General features: G+C 38.9%; 1 protein-coding gene across 1 annotated transcript; it reads left to right on the top strand.

Annotated features, from left to right (window-relative positions):
• The first annotated feature begins 346 nt into the window (after positions 1 to 346).
• On the top strand, positions 347 to 22,004 carry BPHL (biphenyl hydrolase like). The gene is made up of 7 exons (XM_081324793.1): positions 347 to 2,063; positions 7,684 to 7,787; positions 9,465 to 9,631; positions 9,919 to 10,072; positions 15,014 to 15,145; positions 20,037 to 20,160; positions 21,767 to 22,004. Exons 1-7 carry the CDS (start codon positions 1,957 to 1,959, stop codon positions 21,852 to 21,854), a joined length of 876 nt encoding a protein of 291 aa, XP_081180919.1. The 5' UTR covers positions 347 to 1,956; the 3' UTR covers positions 21,855 to 22,004.
• The last annotated feature ends 39 nt before the right edge of the window (positions 22,005 to 22,043 follow it).

Genomic DNA, 22,043 nt, shown 5'->3' on the forward strand with positions numbered 1-22,043 from the left:
TTAGTCCCTGCCTTTGTTTACTGACTATTCACTATGTTATGACAGTGATGAATAATACAATTACCAATCCTGACTTTTGCAGCCTTTGCAAGTCTGTAAAGCACAAGCACAGTCCTAATTTTACTTCATGGCCAAGTTGCCAGTCCCAATTGTGGTCACTAAACCAGGCCTACCTATACCTGCATCCAATGTTGGGATCCAAGTAGAAAAGGGTACAGTTTGCAGTACAATTCTTTTGTTATATATGTTATTTTTGCATCATCATGTCAAGCTGCAAATGCCTATGGTATGAGCATGGGTATTATTAACATATCTCCTATGCCTGCTACTAGATACTTTAAGCTCAGGTCATTCATACTCTTGAATCATCTCTCATCTGGATTACTCCAATGTGCTTTACATGGAGCTATCCTTGAGCGTTCGGAAACTACAATTGGTCCAGAATGAAGAGGTACAGAATAGTTTTGGAGACCCTTGGAGTGACATATAATTTATTTTATTTATTTTATTACATTTATATACCGCCCTTTCCCGAAGGACTCAGGGCGGTTTACAGGGTGATTAAAAAACCAAGATACAAAAGTTAAAAACAAATTTAAAAAATTATATTTGTCCCTGAATAAATAAAACCCCAGTTAAAATAAGATTAATCCTCAGCCTGGGCCAGAGAGCTCGAAGAGCCAGGTCTTCAGGTCCCGGCGGAATGAACGGAGGTCGGGGGCAGTCCTCAGCTCCACTGGCAGCTGGTTCCAAAGGGCAGGCGCCCCCACTGAGAAGGCCCTATCCCTGGGTGTCGTCCGCCTGCAATCTCTTACCGGTGGCACCCTGAGAAGACCCTCCCTGTGTGAGCACACTGGACGAAGGGAACTTGATGCCGGCAGCAGGTGTTCCCTCAGATATCCCGGACCCAAGCCATTTAGGGCTTTATAGGTCATCACCAGCACCTTGAATCTCACCCGGAGGGCAACCGGAAGCCAATGCAATGCAATGTGTAATATAGAAGTTCCATTGCTGATTAATAGGGCTCCTATTAAATCAATGCCAAAAAAAACCCCTCTCCATATAAAAAGCTTTCAGTGTCAGCCCCTTCTCTGGAACACAATTCCCCTAGAGGTACGATTGGCCCTCACCTTGTTGCTTTTCTGCAAGGCCCTGAAGATAATGTTCCTGTCAGCAGATCTGGGGACCCAAACAGAGATGGAGCAGATCAAATGGTTAGATTGTGTTGTTGCTGCTGTGGAGGGGGGAAGAAGGTTATACAGATATTATTCAACTTACAACAGTTCATTTAGTGACTTCATAGTTACGACACTGAAAAATGTGACTTATGACTTATTCAGTTACGACCATTGCAGCATTCCCCATGATCATGTGATCAAAATTCAGATGCTTGGCGACAGGTTCCTATTTGACCTTTGCTGTGTCCCATGGTCATGTGATCACCTTTTGCAACCTTCTCACAAGCAAAGTCAATGGGGAAGCCAGGTTAATTTAACCACCGGGTTACTAACTTAACTGCAGTGATTCACTTAACAGCTGTGGCAAGTAAAGTCCTAAAACGGGGCAAAACCCACTTAACAAATGTTTCACTTAATTGCTCGATTGTGGTTGTTAGTTGAGGACTACAGGTATTTTGCGGATTTTTAAGTTGCAAGCTGCCCAGAGCATCTATCTCCTGTGTGAGCTGGGCGACCTTATCAATTTCTTTAATAAACCAACAACTTGGTGAAAATCATTTTCTTTGCTTCTGTCCCGAGTTTGTCACTGAATGCCCTGGAGCTTCAGGAAAAAAAAGACCTAAAAGAAGAATGCGGCCCTTTTTCTCCAAAAAGAAGGGAACGATTGCGGAAATCGGCGGGTAGGCTCCCCCGCTTTGAGTGAAAAGCTTTTGGCGATTCCGCCCCCTTGCAGCTACGAAGGCGGAGCCGCAAGACAGACCGTGGGGAAGGAAGGAAAATGACTCGACCTGCAAGCGCAGCGCTTTGGCGGCTGCAGCATCTGTTCTCACAACTCTCCCGCTCTGCAACACTGGCAGTGGTCCCGAGATCGACGGCTGCCTATAGGTACAAATGCCCGCGGGACGGGACAGAGACTCGGGGAAACATCTGCAAGCCTGGGCGCCGCAACCGCAGTGCGCACGCGTGACGGGTTGCAGAGAAAAGTCGTAAATTTTATTTATTTATTTATTTATTTATTTATTTATTTATTTATTTATTTATTTATTTATTTATTTATTTATTTATTATATTTTTATACCGCCCTTCTCCCGAAGGACTCAGGGCGGTGTACAGGGCAATAAATGGCTAATACCTGGGGGAAGCGTCGGTGAAGCGGGTTGCAGAGGCGAAGTTAAGGAACCGAGGGGAACGCAGGGTTTAATTGCAAAGCTAAAGAGGGTTTGTGTCCAACTGGAGCACTTGGCAGTCTCACTATGGGGCGTGTGTGCGTGATAATTTTTTTTTATACTGCATGCCGTTTAGGACTTAACAGTTTGGATCCCGCGCAGGCTTTTCTTGACTGGAACGAAGCTTGATAATATGAATCAGATTTTAGATCAAATTATGTAAAAACCTTAATACTCGAAAGACCCTTTCCTTTAAAGCAGGGGTCTTCAAACTTGGCCCTTTTATGACTTGTGGACTTCAATTCCCAGAATTCCTCAGCCAGCTTGTCTGGCTGAGGAATTCTGGGTGTTGAAGTCCACAAGTCATAAAAGGGCCAAGTTTGAAGACCCCTGCTTTAAAGGACAGCAAAACTCACCTTTTAAGAGCGCAATGGTATATTGGTAAGTGGGAAAAGCACCCGCAAAGTCTACAGGAATGTTCGGCGAAAGATGGGGGGGGGGAGAAGAACAATTGCATATATCCCTCATATTTTGTGTAGATAGCTGTCTGGGAGAATAAAATTATGAACGAGTTAATAAAATTGGGAGAGATGCCAGCCTACCTTTGACCTATTTATTATACTAATAAAGCTGAAATAGTTGTTAAGGAAATAGTTTGGTCTATGCACCTGTGCATAATTATCTGGAAGCAAGTTATATAAAGATTTCTTTGCAAAATTGTTTTTAATTAAAATAGGCCTCCATTTACCACATTTTTGGTACTTCCCACACCAGATTAAACCAGGCTCCTTTTTCAGAAATGTCTTACAGTATTGTATTTGCAAAATTCTAACGAAAAAATAGGATACTTTTAGTCCATGGATACTTTTAGTTTGTCTCATATCATGGTTAGATCTGCTATACACACAATACTTGTGTATAGGAGTTGTAAGGGAAAGGGTAAATTGCAAAAGTCACCTCTTCCATGTATTCCTCCAGTGCAAGGAGACCTCTGTAAGTAAGGCACAACCAGTTCCCAAGACACTCTTAACCTGCGTACAGTATTAATCCAATATACCAAGCTAAGAAAATGATTTCACTTCACACAACCCACTACACCCAACCCCAATCTATTCAACTTATTACACAAAAACTGCTGTTAGATCTTTTTTGTACCTGCTTAAGTGTGTTGTGCTCAGATGGAATTTGTGGACATGTAATTTAAATTCTTCTCTGCACCTGGAAGATTCCTTTTGTTTGAGGGAGGCAATCCTGCCCTTCCTTCTAAAATTCAGTCAACAATGAATTGAACTGGAGAATACATACATAGAATGAAGGCTACTGCTAAGCTTGTAAGCCGCCCTGAGTCTTCGGAGAAGGGCGGGATATAAATGGAATTAAAATAAAATAAATAAATAGTTCTCTACACACATAGAACAGACAGTTATCTTTGGGCCTGAGGATTTTGAGCTGCCAACTCGGACGTAATTACCACTTTGAGCTCTAGAATGAATTTTCTTGCCTATAGAGCAGAATAACAGAACCAAAAAAATCTTGCCAAAGCAATTCTATTGTGATGAAGGCACAATTACTCTCTTTCCACTGCTTTTCACCTCTTTCCTCTACTAAGGAACCTTTTGTGAAATGAGCCTATCCCCTCCTCTGTAAGATATGCCATCACCCCTCCCAACCTGGATCCCTTCCTGTGGGTCTCACCCTTCTCAACAGCAAATTATGCTGAGGGGACATTAGATATTAGAAATCTACAGTAGACTGTTTCAGTATTGCATAATTTCCATAAATAAAAGTATTTAAAACAGCAATATTATTCTTAAGGGCATGTGGGAGTCATAGCTTCAAGTAAGTTGATTGTGCAGGAGGTGTTTCCACATCAAATGTGGATGAAGGATTTTTTTTTTAATTTAAAAAGTTTTACAATACATTTTGACTTTAATCCCCCCCTCCCCCACCCCCACCCAACCCTCCCTATCCCTTCCCCCCATTCCCTCCCCCCCCCCGACTTCCCAGAGCTAAATACAGGGTATAAAATCAAAAAACAAACATAAGCACCCCTATGTTATCAGCAATAAACTATTAATTCTATCTCCCTCTAGCTCATGTAAAATGAATACAAACAATATTAATATTACAAATAAAGTAAAAAAGAAAAACAGAAAAACAGAAAAAGAGCTTTACTCAGAATAGATTTTCTTAATCCCAGTCCTTATTAACCTATCTATTAACCTTAATAATCTCCAACCAAACTAAACCATAATCAAAAATAATTCTTGCATGTATCACGCCAAATGTCTCGCAGTTCCAAGTCATCCTTGAGTTCAAATAAAAAGAGTAAAAAAAAAAGGTTTAAGCAGTCTGTAAGACAACTTGTTGTTAATTAGGAGCTTGCTTACCCATTCTTAGTTCAACACATACTTTTAGTCCATAACCCTAATATACTTTTCTGACAAGCAAATAACATCCATCTTAAATTGTGTTAAATATTAAAAAAAAAACTTTCTTTCTCCTCTATGATAAATTTAATCCATTAAGATTCTAATTTAAAAATTTAATCAACAATCTTAACGCCCCAAAGCTTTTGGAGCACGTCTGTCATGACCCCCAAAACTTCTTTGGACCGCGCCCCTCCCACATCTTCACTGTAAGTACACTTTGGAGATTCCATAACTATCTGCTGGTCTTGCTCTTGCTCTCGTCTCGCTCTTCTTAGGGCGGCACACGTCATCCTCTGGCCTCCTGCAACATCCGATGAAACTGTATCTTGATCCCCTCCAACACCATTGTCCTCTATCTGTCTGTCTGCAACATCTTGAAGCTTTCCCTCGCCGTATCCCTTTACAGCTTCCAAAAATGATAGGGGGGTTGCTTTTAACACATTGCTATAAAAATCACGTGCCTGGGCCACAGTAACCAGACGATGTCTTTTACCTTCATGCGTCACCACCAGTCCAACTGGAATCTCCCATCTAAACTTGACATCACATTTCTTAAGTTCCTGTACAAGAAATGCAAAATCTTTCCTTCTCCTTAAAATCTTTGGAGGAGTCTCTTTTAAAACCAAAACTTCTTGCTCAGCCACTACCAGTTTAGTATCATAAGCAGCTTGAATGACTTCATCTCTAATTACTCTCTTTGTAAAATAGACCACCACATCTCTGGGTAACTTCCTTTGTCTTGCAATCCATGAATTTATACGAAAAATTTTGTCCATATTTCCCTCAATTTCAGATGCTGGCTGGCCCAATACCCCTTCCAGAGCCTCAGAAATCAGCTGCTTTAAATCTTCTTTACAGTTCTCCTTTAAACCCCTGATTCTAATAGCATACTGCATCTGATGATACTGAGCAAGGCTCAATTCTCCGTCCATTTTATCCCTTATATTTTCATTTTCTAATACCTTTGCTTCTAATATAGAGTTCTTTTGACTGAGATCCTTCATTTTTACATCCAGCTGTTGCACACATTCAGCTACAGATTCAATCATAGACAACATGTCCACCCTCATTGCTCTAAACTTCTCTTCCATCTTCTTCTCCAATTTCTCCATTTTCTCCTCCATTTTCTCCTCCAACTTTTTCAACTTTTCATCCATCATGTCAGACATCAATTGTGAATGCTTTCCAAGAGCATCTTGTAAATCCTTAAGCGTCAATGCCGGAGGAGGTGCAGGAGGAAGCAAAGCTTGCAATGAGGTCTGTTGCACCAGGGAAGACCCCGCACTCCGAAGAGCTTTAGAAGTTTTAGCCGCCATCTTCCCCCACTTTCACTTATTGCGCACTTTCACTTTAAAGCTATAAAATCCATTGAGCTAGAGAGTAAAGATAAGAGTCCACATCACCTTAACCTCCTGTACCGCTCTGCCTGCATCTTGATAATCAAAAGTATTTCCTTTTGGCAGGGGTGGTTGCTAACGCCTGGCTCTGCTCCATAAATCCCGGAGCAGGGGCGCTGCGCAGCTCGGAGCAACCCAGGCTTCAGGGGGGCTCAATCCTTCAGCCGCCCAAACTCTCAGCTCAGGCGGCCCCGGAGAGCTCAACCCCTACCTGGGGCCTCACCCCCTCCTCTTCTCCCGAGGAGGGGGCTTCAAATCCACCGAAACAGCTGATCGGCGCTGTTTTCAGTGAATAAACACAGCTGCGGAGCGGACAGCCCGGAGACGGCTGTCTTCGGCGCCGCGTCGCCACTGGAAGTCGGATGAAGGATTTTTCTCTCAGAACTTTTGTATTAAAAATATGAACTGCTTGGCAAGTGTGTGTGTGTGTGTGTGTGTATGTGTGTGTGTGTGTACACGTACGGGGGCGCATGCGTAATCCCAGATAAGTGGGGAGTATTCTTTATCCTTTGTGTCACATTGGTGATCTTTGTAAATCTCACAAAATAAAATTATATTCTGAAGTGCTTTCAGCAGGTTTTACCCATTTAGGGTTAGGATGTTGTAGGAAAAGGAGGGAAGATCAACACTGAGCATTATTACTAGAAATTAAATAAATGAAGTTTCATTTTATGCCCTTCTGGAGGACTAGACTCAGACCTCAGTCATAATCGTTGCAATTGATGAGTTTTAATTTGCATGTGTTTCATTCATTTCAGTGGGTACACTCTAGGTTGAACCATTCATTCAGAATAAAGCTGGTAGGGACCTTGGAGGTCTTCTAGACACTAGAATGACAAGCAGCAAGATGGCTACAACGATTCAGTTACAGTGGCAATGGATGCCCTGTTAAAAGACCTGTAGGGCCAGGTTGGGGATAAAACACCCAAGGGAAGGTCTGTCTCTGTGATCCAACTTGACTGCAATTTGATGGCACACAATCAGTCAATCAATCAGTATGTTATTGTGATTAAACTACCCTTTCCTAACCTAATGTCCAAAAAAAATTGTTGAAATTGCCACTCAAAACATCCTGTTGGATTTGCTGATTGGTAATTTTGGAAAACACATTTGCCATATTTTCTCTCCTCTTCCACTCAATTGTTTCCGATTCTTGGAGACTGCCTGGACGAATCCTTTCAGTTTCCTTGGAAGGTTTTTCAGAAATGGCTTGCCACTGCCTTCTTCCTAGAGCTGAAAGAAAGTGACTGGCTCAAGGTCACCCAGCTGGCTTTGTGCCTAACAGATACCTTATTGCAAAAATCTGAGTTGGAAAGCTGACTAGAGCTGAGGCAGAAAACTATATCTCGGTTGAACTTACTAGATTGTTATGGGTGTCATTAAGAGGGACAAGAGCCATACTGTATTGTATACTGTGCCTTATTGTGCAGATAAGAATGGGAACTCTGTTTGCTATTGGGGAGAAAGATGGAATATGAATATATTGAACAATTGAAGCTATTTCTTCTAGCACTGCCATAACCTCAGCGAAAGTAGAAGTGAATGGCGTCCACCTACACTACCAACAGACTGGCAATGGAAACCATGCTGTCCTGCTTCTCCCTGGCATGTTAGGTGTGGATCTAACACTTGTAGTATGCTACTTATTTGGAAAGCATAATATATGCAAAAAGTATATTTGCCAGATGATCTTTATGGTAGTGCATGACTCTAAAATAATTGCTTTTAGACAAGACTAATCACCTATTTATGTAACTAGACCAGACATGTCAAACACAAGGCCCAAGGGCCAGATCCGGCCCGTGAAGTGGTTTCATGCGGCCCGCGAAGCCATCCTGGAAACAGTGAGGGAATGGCCCCCTCTGGCCCTGGCCCAGAGACCCTCCTCCTGCCAGAGACCCTCAGATCTGTCCCACTCCTGCCCAGGCCCCCATAGGCACCCTTGATGCGAACGATGTAGAGCTGGCCATGCCCATCCAGTAGGCCATACGCACTTTAGCCACACCCACCCAGTAGGCCACGCCCGCCCAGGCCCCTGAGGGCAACCACAATGCTAATGCGGCCCTCAATGAAATTGAGTTTGACACCCCTGAACTAGACTAACTATCGAAACAGACCAAAGGTGAGATAAAATGTATTGGTTTACTTCTGGATGATAGCAAGAGATCTCCAAGGAATTTTGATTACTGTTTCCTAAATGATGGTAAATAAAATGATAAGAAAAATTTTTATCTGCCTTGACTGACCTTGGGAGTTATTGTTTAAATCTCAGCCTTGGTGTTCTTTGTCTATACAGTAGAAATACCCATTAGTTATATCTGATCCAGGATCAGCCTTTCTCAATCTAGGCTTCTCAAACTGTGCTTGACTACAACTCCACTGAACTAGATGGAGATCACAGAATTCCAACACCGGAGGAAACTTTTGGGGAAGTAATAGCAAAAGAACTAAAAATCCTTTACACCAGGAGCAGGCAACCTACAAGCCTTCCAGCAACTCTTTTCAGAACCAAATTCCAGTCATTCCAATTCCAGACCATGTCCAAACAACATAGACACATTTTTGCTTTGACTAAAAGTGAACTTGATCTTAGGAAGACATTGTCTGCATAAGAAAATTCTGTCTGACTTCAGTAACCACAACTCTTTTTTTTACTTTACCATTTCATCAAAGAGTTTGATTAGTTTGAACTTAGCGCGCTATATGAAATCTTCCAACATCTAGTACCGCCTCCTACATCCATAAATTGCACATTGCAAACAATGAAAACATCCCTCCAACTCAAGAAACAAGCATTTTTCTTCCTCCTGTCATACAAGCTGCATCAGATAGAACACTGATTACTTTTCCACTTAGAGTCAGTGGTGATTTATAGTCACTCAGCCAGTGGTAGTGAGTTTGTGAGGAGAAAGCCAAGAAAAAAAATTGTTGGTTTTGGAACGGTTGGGGAATAACTCACAAAGGAAATTGATCCTAGTGCAGCAAAAGAGGAAGATCTCTTACTTTTCTTAATAGTTTCTTTCATGTCTATGTAGTGTATATTGGAGGTGGTTATCCTTTGAGAGCTGAATGCAACTAAAATTCATTTTAATGTACACTGATTAGTACATTAAAGGGACAAAATTTTCTATTCCTATTCTGTCCTTAACAAGAGTCATAAAGATAGTTAATGTAATCATGCTTTTCTAACAGTTTTTCTTTTACATATGTTAATATGTGTAAAATAAGTTTCTCTCTTGATTATGATCATCTTGCAGTTTTGTTTTATTTTGTGTGTGTGTGTTGATTTAGGCAGCGGTCAGACTGATTTTGAACCACAGCTGAAGAATATGAACAAGGAGATTTTTACTATTGTTGCCTGGGACCCTCGAGGATATGGAAAATCAATCCCCCCAGTTCGAGATTATCCTCTAGACTATTTTGAAAGAGATGCAAAAGATGCTGTTGACTTGATGCAGGTAAATATGTCCGGGCTTCTTCTCTGAATGCTCAATGGTCCTTGCAACCTAAACAAAACTGCTAATTGTGGTGGTTATTATTATTTAATATGAATCATATATTAATATATGATTTATTAATACTATTCAGTAAACCTACTGGGCTTCATAGCCACAATTTAGCCATGTTAAATTCCTTTTGTATCAGTGAGAAGGTATTGTTTTCGAAGAATCAGCTGACTTTAGGCCAAGCCCCTCATCCATGAAAATGAGAACTGTTTCCAGTCTGTTTCCTTACGCTAAACTAGGCACTGAAGTTTCAGAAGTTCTCTTTGTTGGGATGGAGCGATGGTGGAATAACCGCACTCATTGCAGCTGCAAAGCATCCAGATTTGATCCACAAAATGGTGGTCTGGGGAGCCAATGTGTTCATTACAGAAGAGGATGTGAAAATTTACAGTGGTATGTATCTGTCAGCCCTTGGACGTAGTCCAGACAGGAAACCAAATCATGAGTAGTAACACTACTGTTATTTTTTTATTTTATTTTTTTATTTTAATTCCATTTATATCCCGCCCTTCTCCGAAGACTCAGGGCGGCTTACAAGCTTAGCAGTAGCCTTCATTCTATGTATATGCCTGCTTATTAGGGCTTTCACACACACCCCAAGCGGCATTATTACAAAGTCAGCTTAATTGCCCCCAACAATCTGGGTCCTCATTTTACCTACCTCGGAAGGATGGAAGGCTGAGTCAACCTTGAGCCTGGTGGGATGCGAACCTGCACTAATTGCAGGCAGCTGGTGTTACTTAAGGAGGCATTAGCCCACTGCTCCACCAAGGCTCTTTTGAAAGGTTATAGTAACAGAATCTTGCAAGACTGAAAGCACTTCTCCCCTTCCTTTTGCTTCCCAGAGAACTAACAGAGTGTTATAATATTAGACCAAATTTAAGAAAGAGGATGTTTATGGGAGGGATTGTGTAGGCCTGGTTATGTGGGCATGCCTTCAGGTTTGTCTTGACTTGTAGCAACAGTCTGGACAGGTCCCTGCACGTTATCTTGGCAAAGTTAAGTGGCTTGTTGCCTTCCTAGAACTGACAGAAAGTCTGCAACCCGCGGCTCTGGAGCCACATGCGGCTCTTTCAGCTGTCTCCTGCGGCTCCCAGTCCTCTGCCATGTGCAGTCCCCCCCCAAAGAAAAGTGGGACTAAAAAAGTTCAACCAATCAGTTCAAATATGCAGGGTAGGTGCATATCTCGCCTTGTCTCCACTGTTCAGTCAAACCCTGTTCTGCACATGCACGCATGTACGCACATGCGCACACATTTTTTGCGGCTCCCAGTTTTTCCTTTTGTGAGGGAACCAGTTCCGAGGGGCTCTTTCACTGTTTCAGGTTGCTGACCCCTGGCCTAGGGTTACCCAGCTAGCTTTATGACTAAGGCAGGACTGGAACTCCTGGTTTATAGCCCAGTGCCTATAACCAGTACACCAAACTAATTTTCTTTTCTTTTTCCTTTGTTTTTGTTTTAAACAGTGGTAAATTCATTCTCCCAGAGATGAGGACAACAACCTCTCTCCTAGGGTTCTAGAAAGCTCTTAAAATCGGGCTTTGGTCCCAGGCCCAGGCTTAAAGTATTGTATTTTCAGGAACTATGTATTCTTTAGTTTAGTTTGATTTGTGTCATTTTTAAATTGTTTTAGTCTGGGCTTTCTTTGTGGTTTTAAGTCTTATCTGTTTTTATGGATTATCTTCTATTTTGTACATTGCCCAGGTTCCACTGGAGTTGGGCAGCTATAATAAATTTAAATTAATAATAATGAGAATTTATATTAAAGCATATGAATACTGTAACAAAGAATATTTAAGTGCTAGATGCATCAGTATGATATTAGTGCATATTTATCCATATAGCATTCAAATTCTAATATTTCACACTGTTATAAGAATACCATAATTTATACCATTGGTGGTAATCACACAAAAATGCCAAAATCTTGTTTAGATATCATGATTTTCAACAGAAATATATTAGGATGGATTGGTGGTTGAGTCTCTCAGTCTGTAAGTACTTGATAATTTCAATCTTCCTGATGGAGTGAGTTGGCTTGAGATTTTTGGGTTACTGTGATAACCACAGGCCTGTCCATGGTCATCATAAGCTACACACTGGGGAGTCTACATATTGGATCTAGTTTACGTTCTAAAGCAGCTCAGAAGTGGAGGATGCTGAAATCAATTTGTTGTTATGGAGATCACCAGTGGAGCTAAGTGGCACCACCAATCTCTGTAGAGACGGAAGATTAGTGATAGAGGTTCACCCTAATCACTTGATGGATCCCGTGGGTTTTCAGAGGGAGCTCCATTACATCATAACTTCTCTGCACTTATCCATTGAATATGCTCTCCAGCAATTCTTTTTAGGGTGAACCAAGACTGTGTCAAGGAAGAATAACTGAAAGAACCACTAGAGGGCTGCTACAACCTTTTAGAAAGGCATTTGACAGATAAAATTTGCATTTGTTTACAGTTGGAAGCCAACTGGATGGATTCTGAAGAGTGGATGGGGTAATAATATCTTGCAGTGATGTTGGGAGGCATTTGAGTTTGTAGATGTTGATAAAATAGACATTTGCTGTGAGATGAGATGTCATTTGTGACCTTGAACCAACTTTCAGGCTCTCCAATATGCTGTTTCTGGGGTTCAACTCTCTCCCTTATTTTATTTAACATGTACACGAATCCATTAGAAGAGGTCATCCATTAGCATGGGGTTATCACTGTACCTGGAGTGGGAGGATCTCAGAATAATGACTTATGCCCTCATCTCTTAATCAATTTGAGATGCTTTGGCAACAAAGCACTTGCACTGCTGATTTTTTTTTTAATCCCATTTATATCCCGCCCTTCTCCGAAGACTCAGGGCGGCTTACAATTTAAAGCACAAATCAATGTGCTTAGCAATAGCCTTCATTCTATGTATATGCCTGCTTATTAGGGCTTTCGCCCCCCCCACCCCAAGCGGCATTATTACAAAGTCAGCTTATTGCCCCCAACAATCTGGGTCCTCATTTTACCTACCTCGGAAGGATGGAAGGCTGAGTCAACCTTGAGCCTGGTGGGATGCGAACCTGCACTAATTGCAGGCAGCTGGTGTTACTTAAGGAGGCATTTGCCCACTGCTCCACCAAGGCTCTTGGTGTGTATCATACATGCGTGTCAAATATATAAATATTTGGTATAAATGCATATTATTTTAAAAAATAACTATATTTTCAATCAAGAAATTTTCAGTCCAAAATATATATATATATTTGCTTTGCCTCTCAAGTGCCTTTAAGCGAATGAGAAATTTTTGTCTGAGCCTTATTCTAGTCCTAACTGGATTTAAAACCCAGCAAACCAAACAAGACACTTTCACTTAATTAAGTGGCACAGCTAACAATTGGCATACAAAAACAACCACTACGACTTTGGTGTTGTTGTTTTTTTAAAAATAATAATTTAGATTTACTTAATGAGAAATAGCGCAGAAGGCAAAAGAAATAAAAATAACTATAATCTTTGAATAACAGATAATGGTGCAGAAGAAGATAATCCAATTAGCACAATAATTATACGTTTTCTGCTTTTCTACCCAACCCTAGGCCCCCACACCCTCAGCAAATGCCACTTAAATGGACATGTTACTTTCTAGATAAAAAATATAGGAGCTAAGATTTCTGAAACAGGTTTGTAAGACAAAGTTCTAATGTTGATTAAAGCATCTGAAGGTAATGAATATTTAATAGGCTACAGTAACTGCTAAAGACACTGGATATGAAAATGGGCCAAATGTTGATTACATTCTCTAAGGAAGTGTTCAGTTTGAACAGCTTTCTTACTGTGCATCCTTTGAGTTCAAATGTGTCCCTGGGATAACCCAGGGACGCTTGTAGATCATGAATTTCATATAGTTTCCTATGTAATTTTCAAATATGAAACTCTACGTTCTGTTCAACACCTTTATATGTAAAGTCTTTTTGTACCAATTTACTGGATGGCTAAGCAGGATCCAGGCATCATCTTCCACATCTAAGAGTTGAAGCAAAGGGATCCAAACATCTTTTCTGAATCTGTCTAATGCTTTAGATATGCCTGAAAAAAGTTAAAACTAGATTAAGACGATATATTATACCACCAACCAAACTATTGTAAAAGGCTATAAAAGCAGCTTTTGAGTTTGCTAAAACTAGTTATCAGATCAAATGAAAAAAAATGAGGTAATGATGGGAATACTGTATAGGCATCTATACAAACCACAGTCATCCAAAAATAAGGAAATATCACAAACCTAACCCAAAGATAGGTATAAGTAGGACACATGGTTTGCATTATGATGTCACAATGCGTGTTTTGGCATCCCCTTGCAGTTGCTTATGGGTAGAAAGAAAGTTACGTCTTCATTTATAGTGTAGAAAGTGACAGGAGGCAACATGCATTCTAATTAGGTAAATTTCATTTTGTACCAGGGAATTATGTAATGAGAAAATACAATAGTTCATTGAACTCATCAGAAATCCTGTCTTTGGTTCATGATAATCTAAAAGTTTGTTAAACCTTTCTACCTATTGAAGCACATTTCCAATGCAAATGTTTCCAAAGAGGTAGTCATCTTTTACAGGAGCAACAATAACCCCAAAGAGATTTGTGTTGCCTGGAGACTAGGAAAAAAAATCTTACTAAAGCATATCATAAACTTTTATGGATTGTTGAGATGGAGGTCAAGGATATGAAGGGACCATGCGCAGCAAACTGCCTGCTCTAGTATCTTGTTATCCACATGTCATGAGCTCATTCCAGTTAGCCTTGCCAAGCATTGCCAAGAACCAGCTAGATAAGAGAGACTCTGCCCTGGCTTGGATGATTCGGATGTTCTCTAAGATTGACTAGGGAGTACAACAATAAACATTGCTTTTGCTGTGCGTAGTTTCCTGCTTGTTAAACTGTATAAATATAATAAACTCTGCGTAGGCAGACAGACATATTTGGGACACCCTGCGTTGACTGGTCTCTGAATCCTACAATGGATCAAATCCATGTGATCGGAGTATATCCTGAAGGCCATAATTGAATAAGTTGAATAATCCAAGTTGAATAAAGAGGTCTTTGCACCTAACCTCTCCAAATAACTCATTAGTTGATTCAGTTCCTCAGAATTTACATTTTAAGAATAATGTAAAAATATATAAAAATTTTGGTTCTGCAGCCAAAGTACACCGTACACCGTATGCAATTATTTTCCAGCAACTTAATTGTTTTTAAAATGCCTTGTGGGTTCAAAATGCTCAGACAGGCTTTTAAAAATTGCATACAAAGTCATGAGATAGTACTGAGAGGAAAACTGTATTTTATCATTACATACAGCTATCCGAGATGTTTCAAAATGGAGTGAAAAAGTAAGAAAGCCATTGGAAGAAATGTATGGGCATGAATATTTGAGCAAAATGTGTTCAGCTTGGGTAGATGGAATCTCCCAGTTCATGCAAAAATCAGATGGTAAGAACCTGGAACCACAGGCTACTTTGTTTTATCTCATCTATTTAAAAAGTAATAATTTTGTGCTTTCTGTATCCCCAATACATTCCCTCCTGGCTTGGCTGCAAACTTTTCATTCTCGTCATCTTTCTGTTGATGTTGTTTTCAGGAAAATTGCATGTGAAAGAGAGAAGGGGTCTACAACATAGTTGCTTTCAGAAGATCATAGTGCTATGCCTGATGAAGTTGAATGAGCTCAGTCGAGCCTTTTGCATCCATAAATGACCATAGAGACTGGGAATGAATAAAAAATGTCTCCAAGCCTAATGTTTTCAAGAGGTGTTAAGACTATGAATTCCATCATCCTCAATCAGCATGCCCTCCACTCAAAGTAGCTGAGTTGGGATGTTGTAATTTAACATAGCTGGAGGCCATTTGATTGCAGGAGCTGCTCTTAACAGTAAAGCATCACCTTGTAATCAGCCCGTGTTCTCATTTTCTCTTGAGTAGAGAACTGGATGTGCCAAAGGGTGAAGTATTTATTGAGATACAGAGAACGGGTAGTTCTTGATTTTACAACAGTTTGTAAGAACGTCCAGAAACAGACTTTTGTATGGAAAGATTATAAATTCATTGTAGGTAGCCCTCAACTTATTATCACTCCACTGCCCACACAATCTCCCCATAGTTCCATGTCAGGCACTTGGCAATTGATTTGCATTTACAGCTGATTGCAGCATCCTGTGGTCATATGACCATGATTTGCAATGACAAAACCCACCCATTAGATATGTTGGATTTGCTTAATGACCACATGATTCACTTAATGACCATGACTCGCTTTACAACCATCATAAAAACAGTCATAAAATCAAGTTTGGTGACATGGTGCCTCACTTTATGATTGCAATGACTTAGGACTGAAATTCCAAGGCTCTGTTGTGGTTGTAAGTGAAGAACTACACATACAGTACTGAAGCTCTAAAAGAAAATCCCTGCACTCAAAATTCCTTCATTCTGATGGGGAGGTATGTTTTTTTTTGGGGGGGGGCAGGGTTCCAACTTCTAATGAAGTAAATTATTCAAGCAAACCTTCCATGTAAATTCACACAGCACAGCTGAGGCATTTCCTTTTACTAATGAAGAATAAACTTTCAAGCAATGGTTGCCTTCCATAGAAGGACTTAGCTGTGTAAACAGTTCTCTGAAGTCAGCCTTTCTCCTAGGCTGACATCTTACCTTCCATTATAGATTTTTTTAACCAAGAATTACTAATGTATAATGTTTCTTGAATGAAACAAAAATGTTTTGGAGCCCGACAAATAGTAGCTGAAATCAGTGGTGGGATTCAAATATGTGAACAACCGGTTCTCTGTGTGGATGCCGCTTCCGGAAGTCCATTCTGGGCCTGGGCAACAAAAAATTAGCTACCTGTTCTTCCGAACTGGTGCGAACTGGCTGAATCCCACCATTGGCTGAAATGCTCCTCTTTCACTCCTTCTTTACTGAGTCAATTATACTCTGCAAAGCACATGATATAAGCCTCAAACTGGTTTCTGCTTCTTAATTCCAGGCTGGACCATAAGAACAACCCAGGTGTGATTATTCTAACCCATTCTTAACTTGAGGCAATGTTCAGTTTACCTAAGTATGTGGGTTTGAAAGAAAACTTCATTTTAATTTTTTTTATAAAGTTTTTATTTTTTCATACAATTCAGTTGTACTTATTCAACAAACGTGTTGTCTGAGTTTATCATTCACTAATACAAATTTAATTCCCAATCTTTTATTCTTTTCTCCAACCATTGATAAAATAAGTCCCAAACTGAAAGTATTGTTTCTTGTTTTTCTTTCAACCTCAAAGTAAGTCTGTCCATTTCCGCACATTTTAGTATTTTTTTTACTTATTTCTTCCTCTGGTGGTATTTCTTCATTTTTCCAGTGTTGTGTGAATGTGATTCTTGCTGCTGTTATCACATGTAGAATCAAGTATATACTTTGTTTATCAATCTTTTCAGGCATTATACCTAATTTAAAAAGTTCAGGTTTAAAATCTACATGTTTTCCCAACATTTTTTCTAGCCAAGTATGTATTTTTGTCCAATACCTCTTTGCTTTAACACATGATAATAAGTACCTGACTTGTGTTTGCATTTGCAACATCTATCTGACATATTTTTAAACATTTTTGCTAATCTTGCTGGTGGCAAGTGCCATCTATAAAACATTTTATATAGATTTTCTTTGTAAGAAGTTGACATTGTCAATTTGTAATTTCTTTCCCACATGTTTTGCCATTTTTCTAAATCTATATTATATCCAAAATTCTTTGCCTATGTTATCATTGTTTCTTTAACTTGCTCGTTTTCCATTTTCAAATTCAATAAAAAGTTATAGGTTTTCTTAATTTCTCATCAGAGGTTAATAATGTCTGATCAAACAAGGTCTGCTCTTTATAAAATCTGTACAGTTTAACATCTTTATCATATCTAACTTATATTTGTAAATATGTTCACCATGATAGATCAATACTTTGATTTTCCATCTCTTGTTTAGATTTTAGATTCCCTTCAGAATTTAGAATATCTTTATATGTCCATATTTTCTTGAAACTTACTAAGTTTGGATGTACAAATGCTTACATTGTTGAAAGCCGTCCTGGAATTTTCAAATATATTTTACATTTTATTTTTTCCCATGTTAGTAATAATGTGTTCCGAATTTTATTTTCCCCATTCCATAAGAAGTGTGCCAACCAAGTTGTAAATCATGTCCTTCCAAATATAACAACCTTTTATTTCTGAGTCATCCATTCTTTTACTCATGTTAGTACAGATGCTTGATAATATAAAACCCATTCTGGCAAGCCAAACCCTCCATTTTCCTTAGCTTCTTGTAACATTTTCAATTTGATTCTAGCTTTCTTTCAAAAAATTTCAAAATTAGTGAATTTAAGTCTTCAAAAAAATTTCTCTAGTTTTATAGGTATCATTTGGAACAAAAACAACATTTTTGGTAATATATTTATTTTCAGCATAGCAATTCTTCCTAACATCGACAATTGCAAGTTTTTCCATTTGTCCAGGTCGTTTTATTTGATTCAGTTTTATTTTTCTGTCATTTGTTTTTTTTGTTTATCTGTGAGATTTTAACTATCACTTTAATTTTTTCTCTGTTTATTTTCAGTCCTGCTCTCTCTCCATAGTGTTCTATCTTTTCCAATAATTTAGGAATCATCTCTAAAGGTTCCTCTAGGATGAATACCAAGTCATCTACAAATGCTTGTGTTTATAAGTTTCACCTTTTATTTCTAGTCCTTTAATTTCTGAACCTTGTCTAATATTTCTGTTTAAAACTTCCAAAGTTAGAATAGCAATGGAGATAGTGGACATACTTGTCTGGTACCTTTTCTTATCCCAAAGTTCTCTTTGTAGTCTCCGTTTACAATCACTTTTGCTGTTTGTTTGTGGTAAAAACTTCATTTTAAAACATCTTAAAATAACTCTCCCACCCCCGCCCACCCCACAATAACCTTTGATAGGAATGTAGGGAACAAGAAGTTGCTTTGCTGCATATGAGATGTTTGTACCATTCTAAATATGGTACATATTAACTGTACCTTTTTCTGCTTCTCCAAGCTAAGTCAATCATTGCCAGTAGTAGTTTAAAAGCAATAATTGTTCAAAACTAATTACCACCTGGTTGGATTTTTTCCATCAAGGTCATCTTAAGTGCTTTCTCTGTTTAACCGTTGTTCACCATACCAAGGACAGAAAGGTTAAATTAGGGGAAAGATATAGTATTAGTATCTAGACTGGAAAATGTACCCAGCAGTCATAATTGCTACCTTCTGTTTAATGTTTTGGTGATTCATAGAGTTAACTTTGAGAGTGGGCGGCAAACAAATTTAAGAAATAATAATTTCCAATTTTCATACATGCTCAACAAAACCTTTAGAATGCTGGTTCTGCCTAGAATGCTACTCTGTGATTTCAAAAATTGGATGAAATCTTTTAGATTTATCTAACAGAATTTTCATTATGGTCACGGCAGAGCTGTCTTATTCAAAAACCCATGAAATTTTGCGTATGTTTTTTTAGATCAGGACATGTACATAAACGTTGTTCCATGTATGAAGAAAGATTTAATTTTCTAGACTTATTCGGAGATGAGAGAGATACAGCAATTTTCTGAACCATGTTACAAGTATAATTTTTAATTATAATTTTACACTTAATGATATATAAACCATTGTTTATTTTCCCTTCTCATATAAAACCAGTGAAACAAGATACACAATAAATACACTGTTAGTTTACTTGGAATTATTTTTTTTGCAATTTATATTTATGCTGGTCATAAAGTTTGGTTAGTTTGTCAGATGACTGTAGGTTATTTTTTTTAAAAAACAAGAGCTACATTGAATCACCCCAAAAGCAAGATAAGTTTTTGCTCTTAAGTTTCCATGAAAATCAACCAGGTTTCAACCAGGTTTCTTTGGACAACCCATAAACATGATTTGTCATTATGTGAAGATGCAATGTCACATCTGTATTAACTGCAGTATATTTTGCTTGCATTTCTTTCCTAGCTTTATGAAAGAGTTTTAACTAGATAGCAAAAAAAGAAGAAAATTGGGATTACCCTATTGATATAAAATGCCATTGTATTAAACTGAATGGGCTTTCTCATTTAACTATCTGCACTTGATTAACTGGAGTGTTGGGAGGGAATCTGGAGAGAACCAAAAAATGTTGCAGCTGTGATTAAAACAATGCAAAAGTTTGTTCTTGGCCAACTGCTATCATTTGCTATTCAGCTGTTTTGCAATGTGGAAGTACATTCTGTTTTCACATTTTTGTCTTGTTTTAAATGAAAAATATTTGTTTTAGTTCATTTTGTTCCTCCCCAGGTGATATCTGTCAGCTTCTGCTACCTCGTATTAAATGCCCAACACTAATTATACATGGTGAGAAAGATCCATTGGTACCCTGTTTTCATGCAGAATATATCCACAAGCATATCAAAAGTTCCCGGTAAGTCTCATACTTTAATGGTTGAATAAGAGGAAAACCTGCTGTAATGAATATATTATCATTTTGTAAAACATTAGCCCTCTCCCATGCCTTCCTGCTTTTGTTAGTGACTTCAGGTGCTATAAAAATTTTAAGAGTGCTGCAGAGATATACCAATATTTCCAAGATTGCTAAGGAATTAAGTTTTGGACATTAACTTGCACTTAAGTTTTCCTGAAGCACAAATCTCTATTTGGCTTGAGAATGCAAATTGGGAGGCAGTTTGGTGCTAGCCTAGATACCAGGAGTCTGTGAGTTCCACTCCCACCTTAGGCATGGAAAATCAACTGGGTGACTCTGGGCCAGTCACTTTCTCTCGGCCCAACTCGCCTTAATGGTGATTGTTGTGGGTAAAATAAGAGGAAGAAGGAACATTAAGTATATTCACTGTTTTGAGTTATTTATAAAAATAGTAAGAGCATGATAAAAAATAAATTTGGAATTAACAGCAGAATGAAATGTTAGCTGGGTTCTCCTCCAGTACCACCCCCTCATTCAGGCAACATAGTTATTGCCAGGACTAGCTCATTCATTGTGAATCCTCTAAGGCAGGGGTGTCAAACTGCCGGCCCACGGGTCGAATGTGTCATGAAGAAACCGCACCCACCCCATTGCCGGCAATGGGGAAAAAGTTCCGATACGTCACGCGACGTCGCGAGTTTGACATGTCTGCTCTAAGGCCCACTTAGTCAAAAGACAGGTAACTGCAGGAAGAAAACTCAAGGATTGCTTCTTAAGAAGCAGAATGTGGTATTTGGTAGTGGTAAGGCAAAACTATGTCTTTCTTTCACTGAACACAGACATATTTCTAAGGAAAACTTTTGTAGAACCAAACCAGGCCCCTATTGGTCCCCAATCTGTTGCTTGTGGGTGCTTTTGACTTCAACCTCCATTATGCCCACAGCCAGCATAACCAAAGGGAAAGTGACATTTGTTCATTCAGTGTTTCCTTTAGAAGGAATTAAAAATCAGCAATAATCTCATTTAGGTCCTTCAATGAAACAAATAGCTTCTATTGCAGTATCTGTACTTACAGAGGCCTAAAAAAATACCCTGGTCTTATTTATTTATTTAATTAGTTTTCTATACCGCCCTATTCCCGAAGGACTCAGGGCGGTTTACAGGGCAATATTTAAAAGACAATATAAATTAAGATAAAAATAGAATTAAAAAGAATTAAATTAATAATAGCCCAACAATAAAACAATGTTGAAATTTAAAACTAAAACCCCCCTCAGTCCAGGCCGGATAAATCGAAAAGTCTTAGCAGAATATAATTACAAATATGGCTGTTTTGGTTTCAGATCATGTTTCCATTCCTCCACCAATTTGTTTCTGTTGCATCAGCCTGTTTCTCCATCTCTATACAAGTGTGTACATTAATCTTTACCAATTCAGTGTTCCCTTGGTATGCTAAAACCCCAGCACCTAGAATGACAAAGCAGGATTTCCACTGGCTGCATGGGCTGCCATTTCTAATTTTGATATCATTTGGAAAACAGCAAGTTAAGGTCAGCTGGTACCAGTTCCTTGGCATACTTAACCTATTCAACCTTTGTCATTACAGGTTGCATTTTATGCCTGAAGGAAAACATAATTTACATCTACGGTTTGCAGAAGAGTTTAACAAAATGGTAGAAGAATTTCTTGTGTAAAGCAGCTACTTCTTTGCTGTTCCTGAGAGATTGGTAAACTTCAGCTGAAACTGGCAACAGTGAATTGTATTCTTAAGGGAAAGAATGTGACAAAGGAACATATTTTCTCGGAATGGTAGCAAAACTGATACATACCAGTAATTCTGGGACATGGAAAAGGATTAAAAACTGCTAGAAGTGAGAATATTT

Source organism: Vipera berus (assembly GCF_964194415.1).
Source record: "Vipera berus genome assembly, chromosome: 3".
Taxonomy (NCBI): Eukaryota; Metazoa; Chordata; class Lepidosauria; order Squamata; family Viperidae; genus Vipera; species Vipera berus.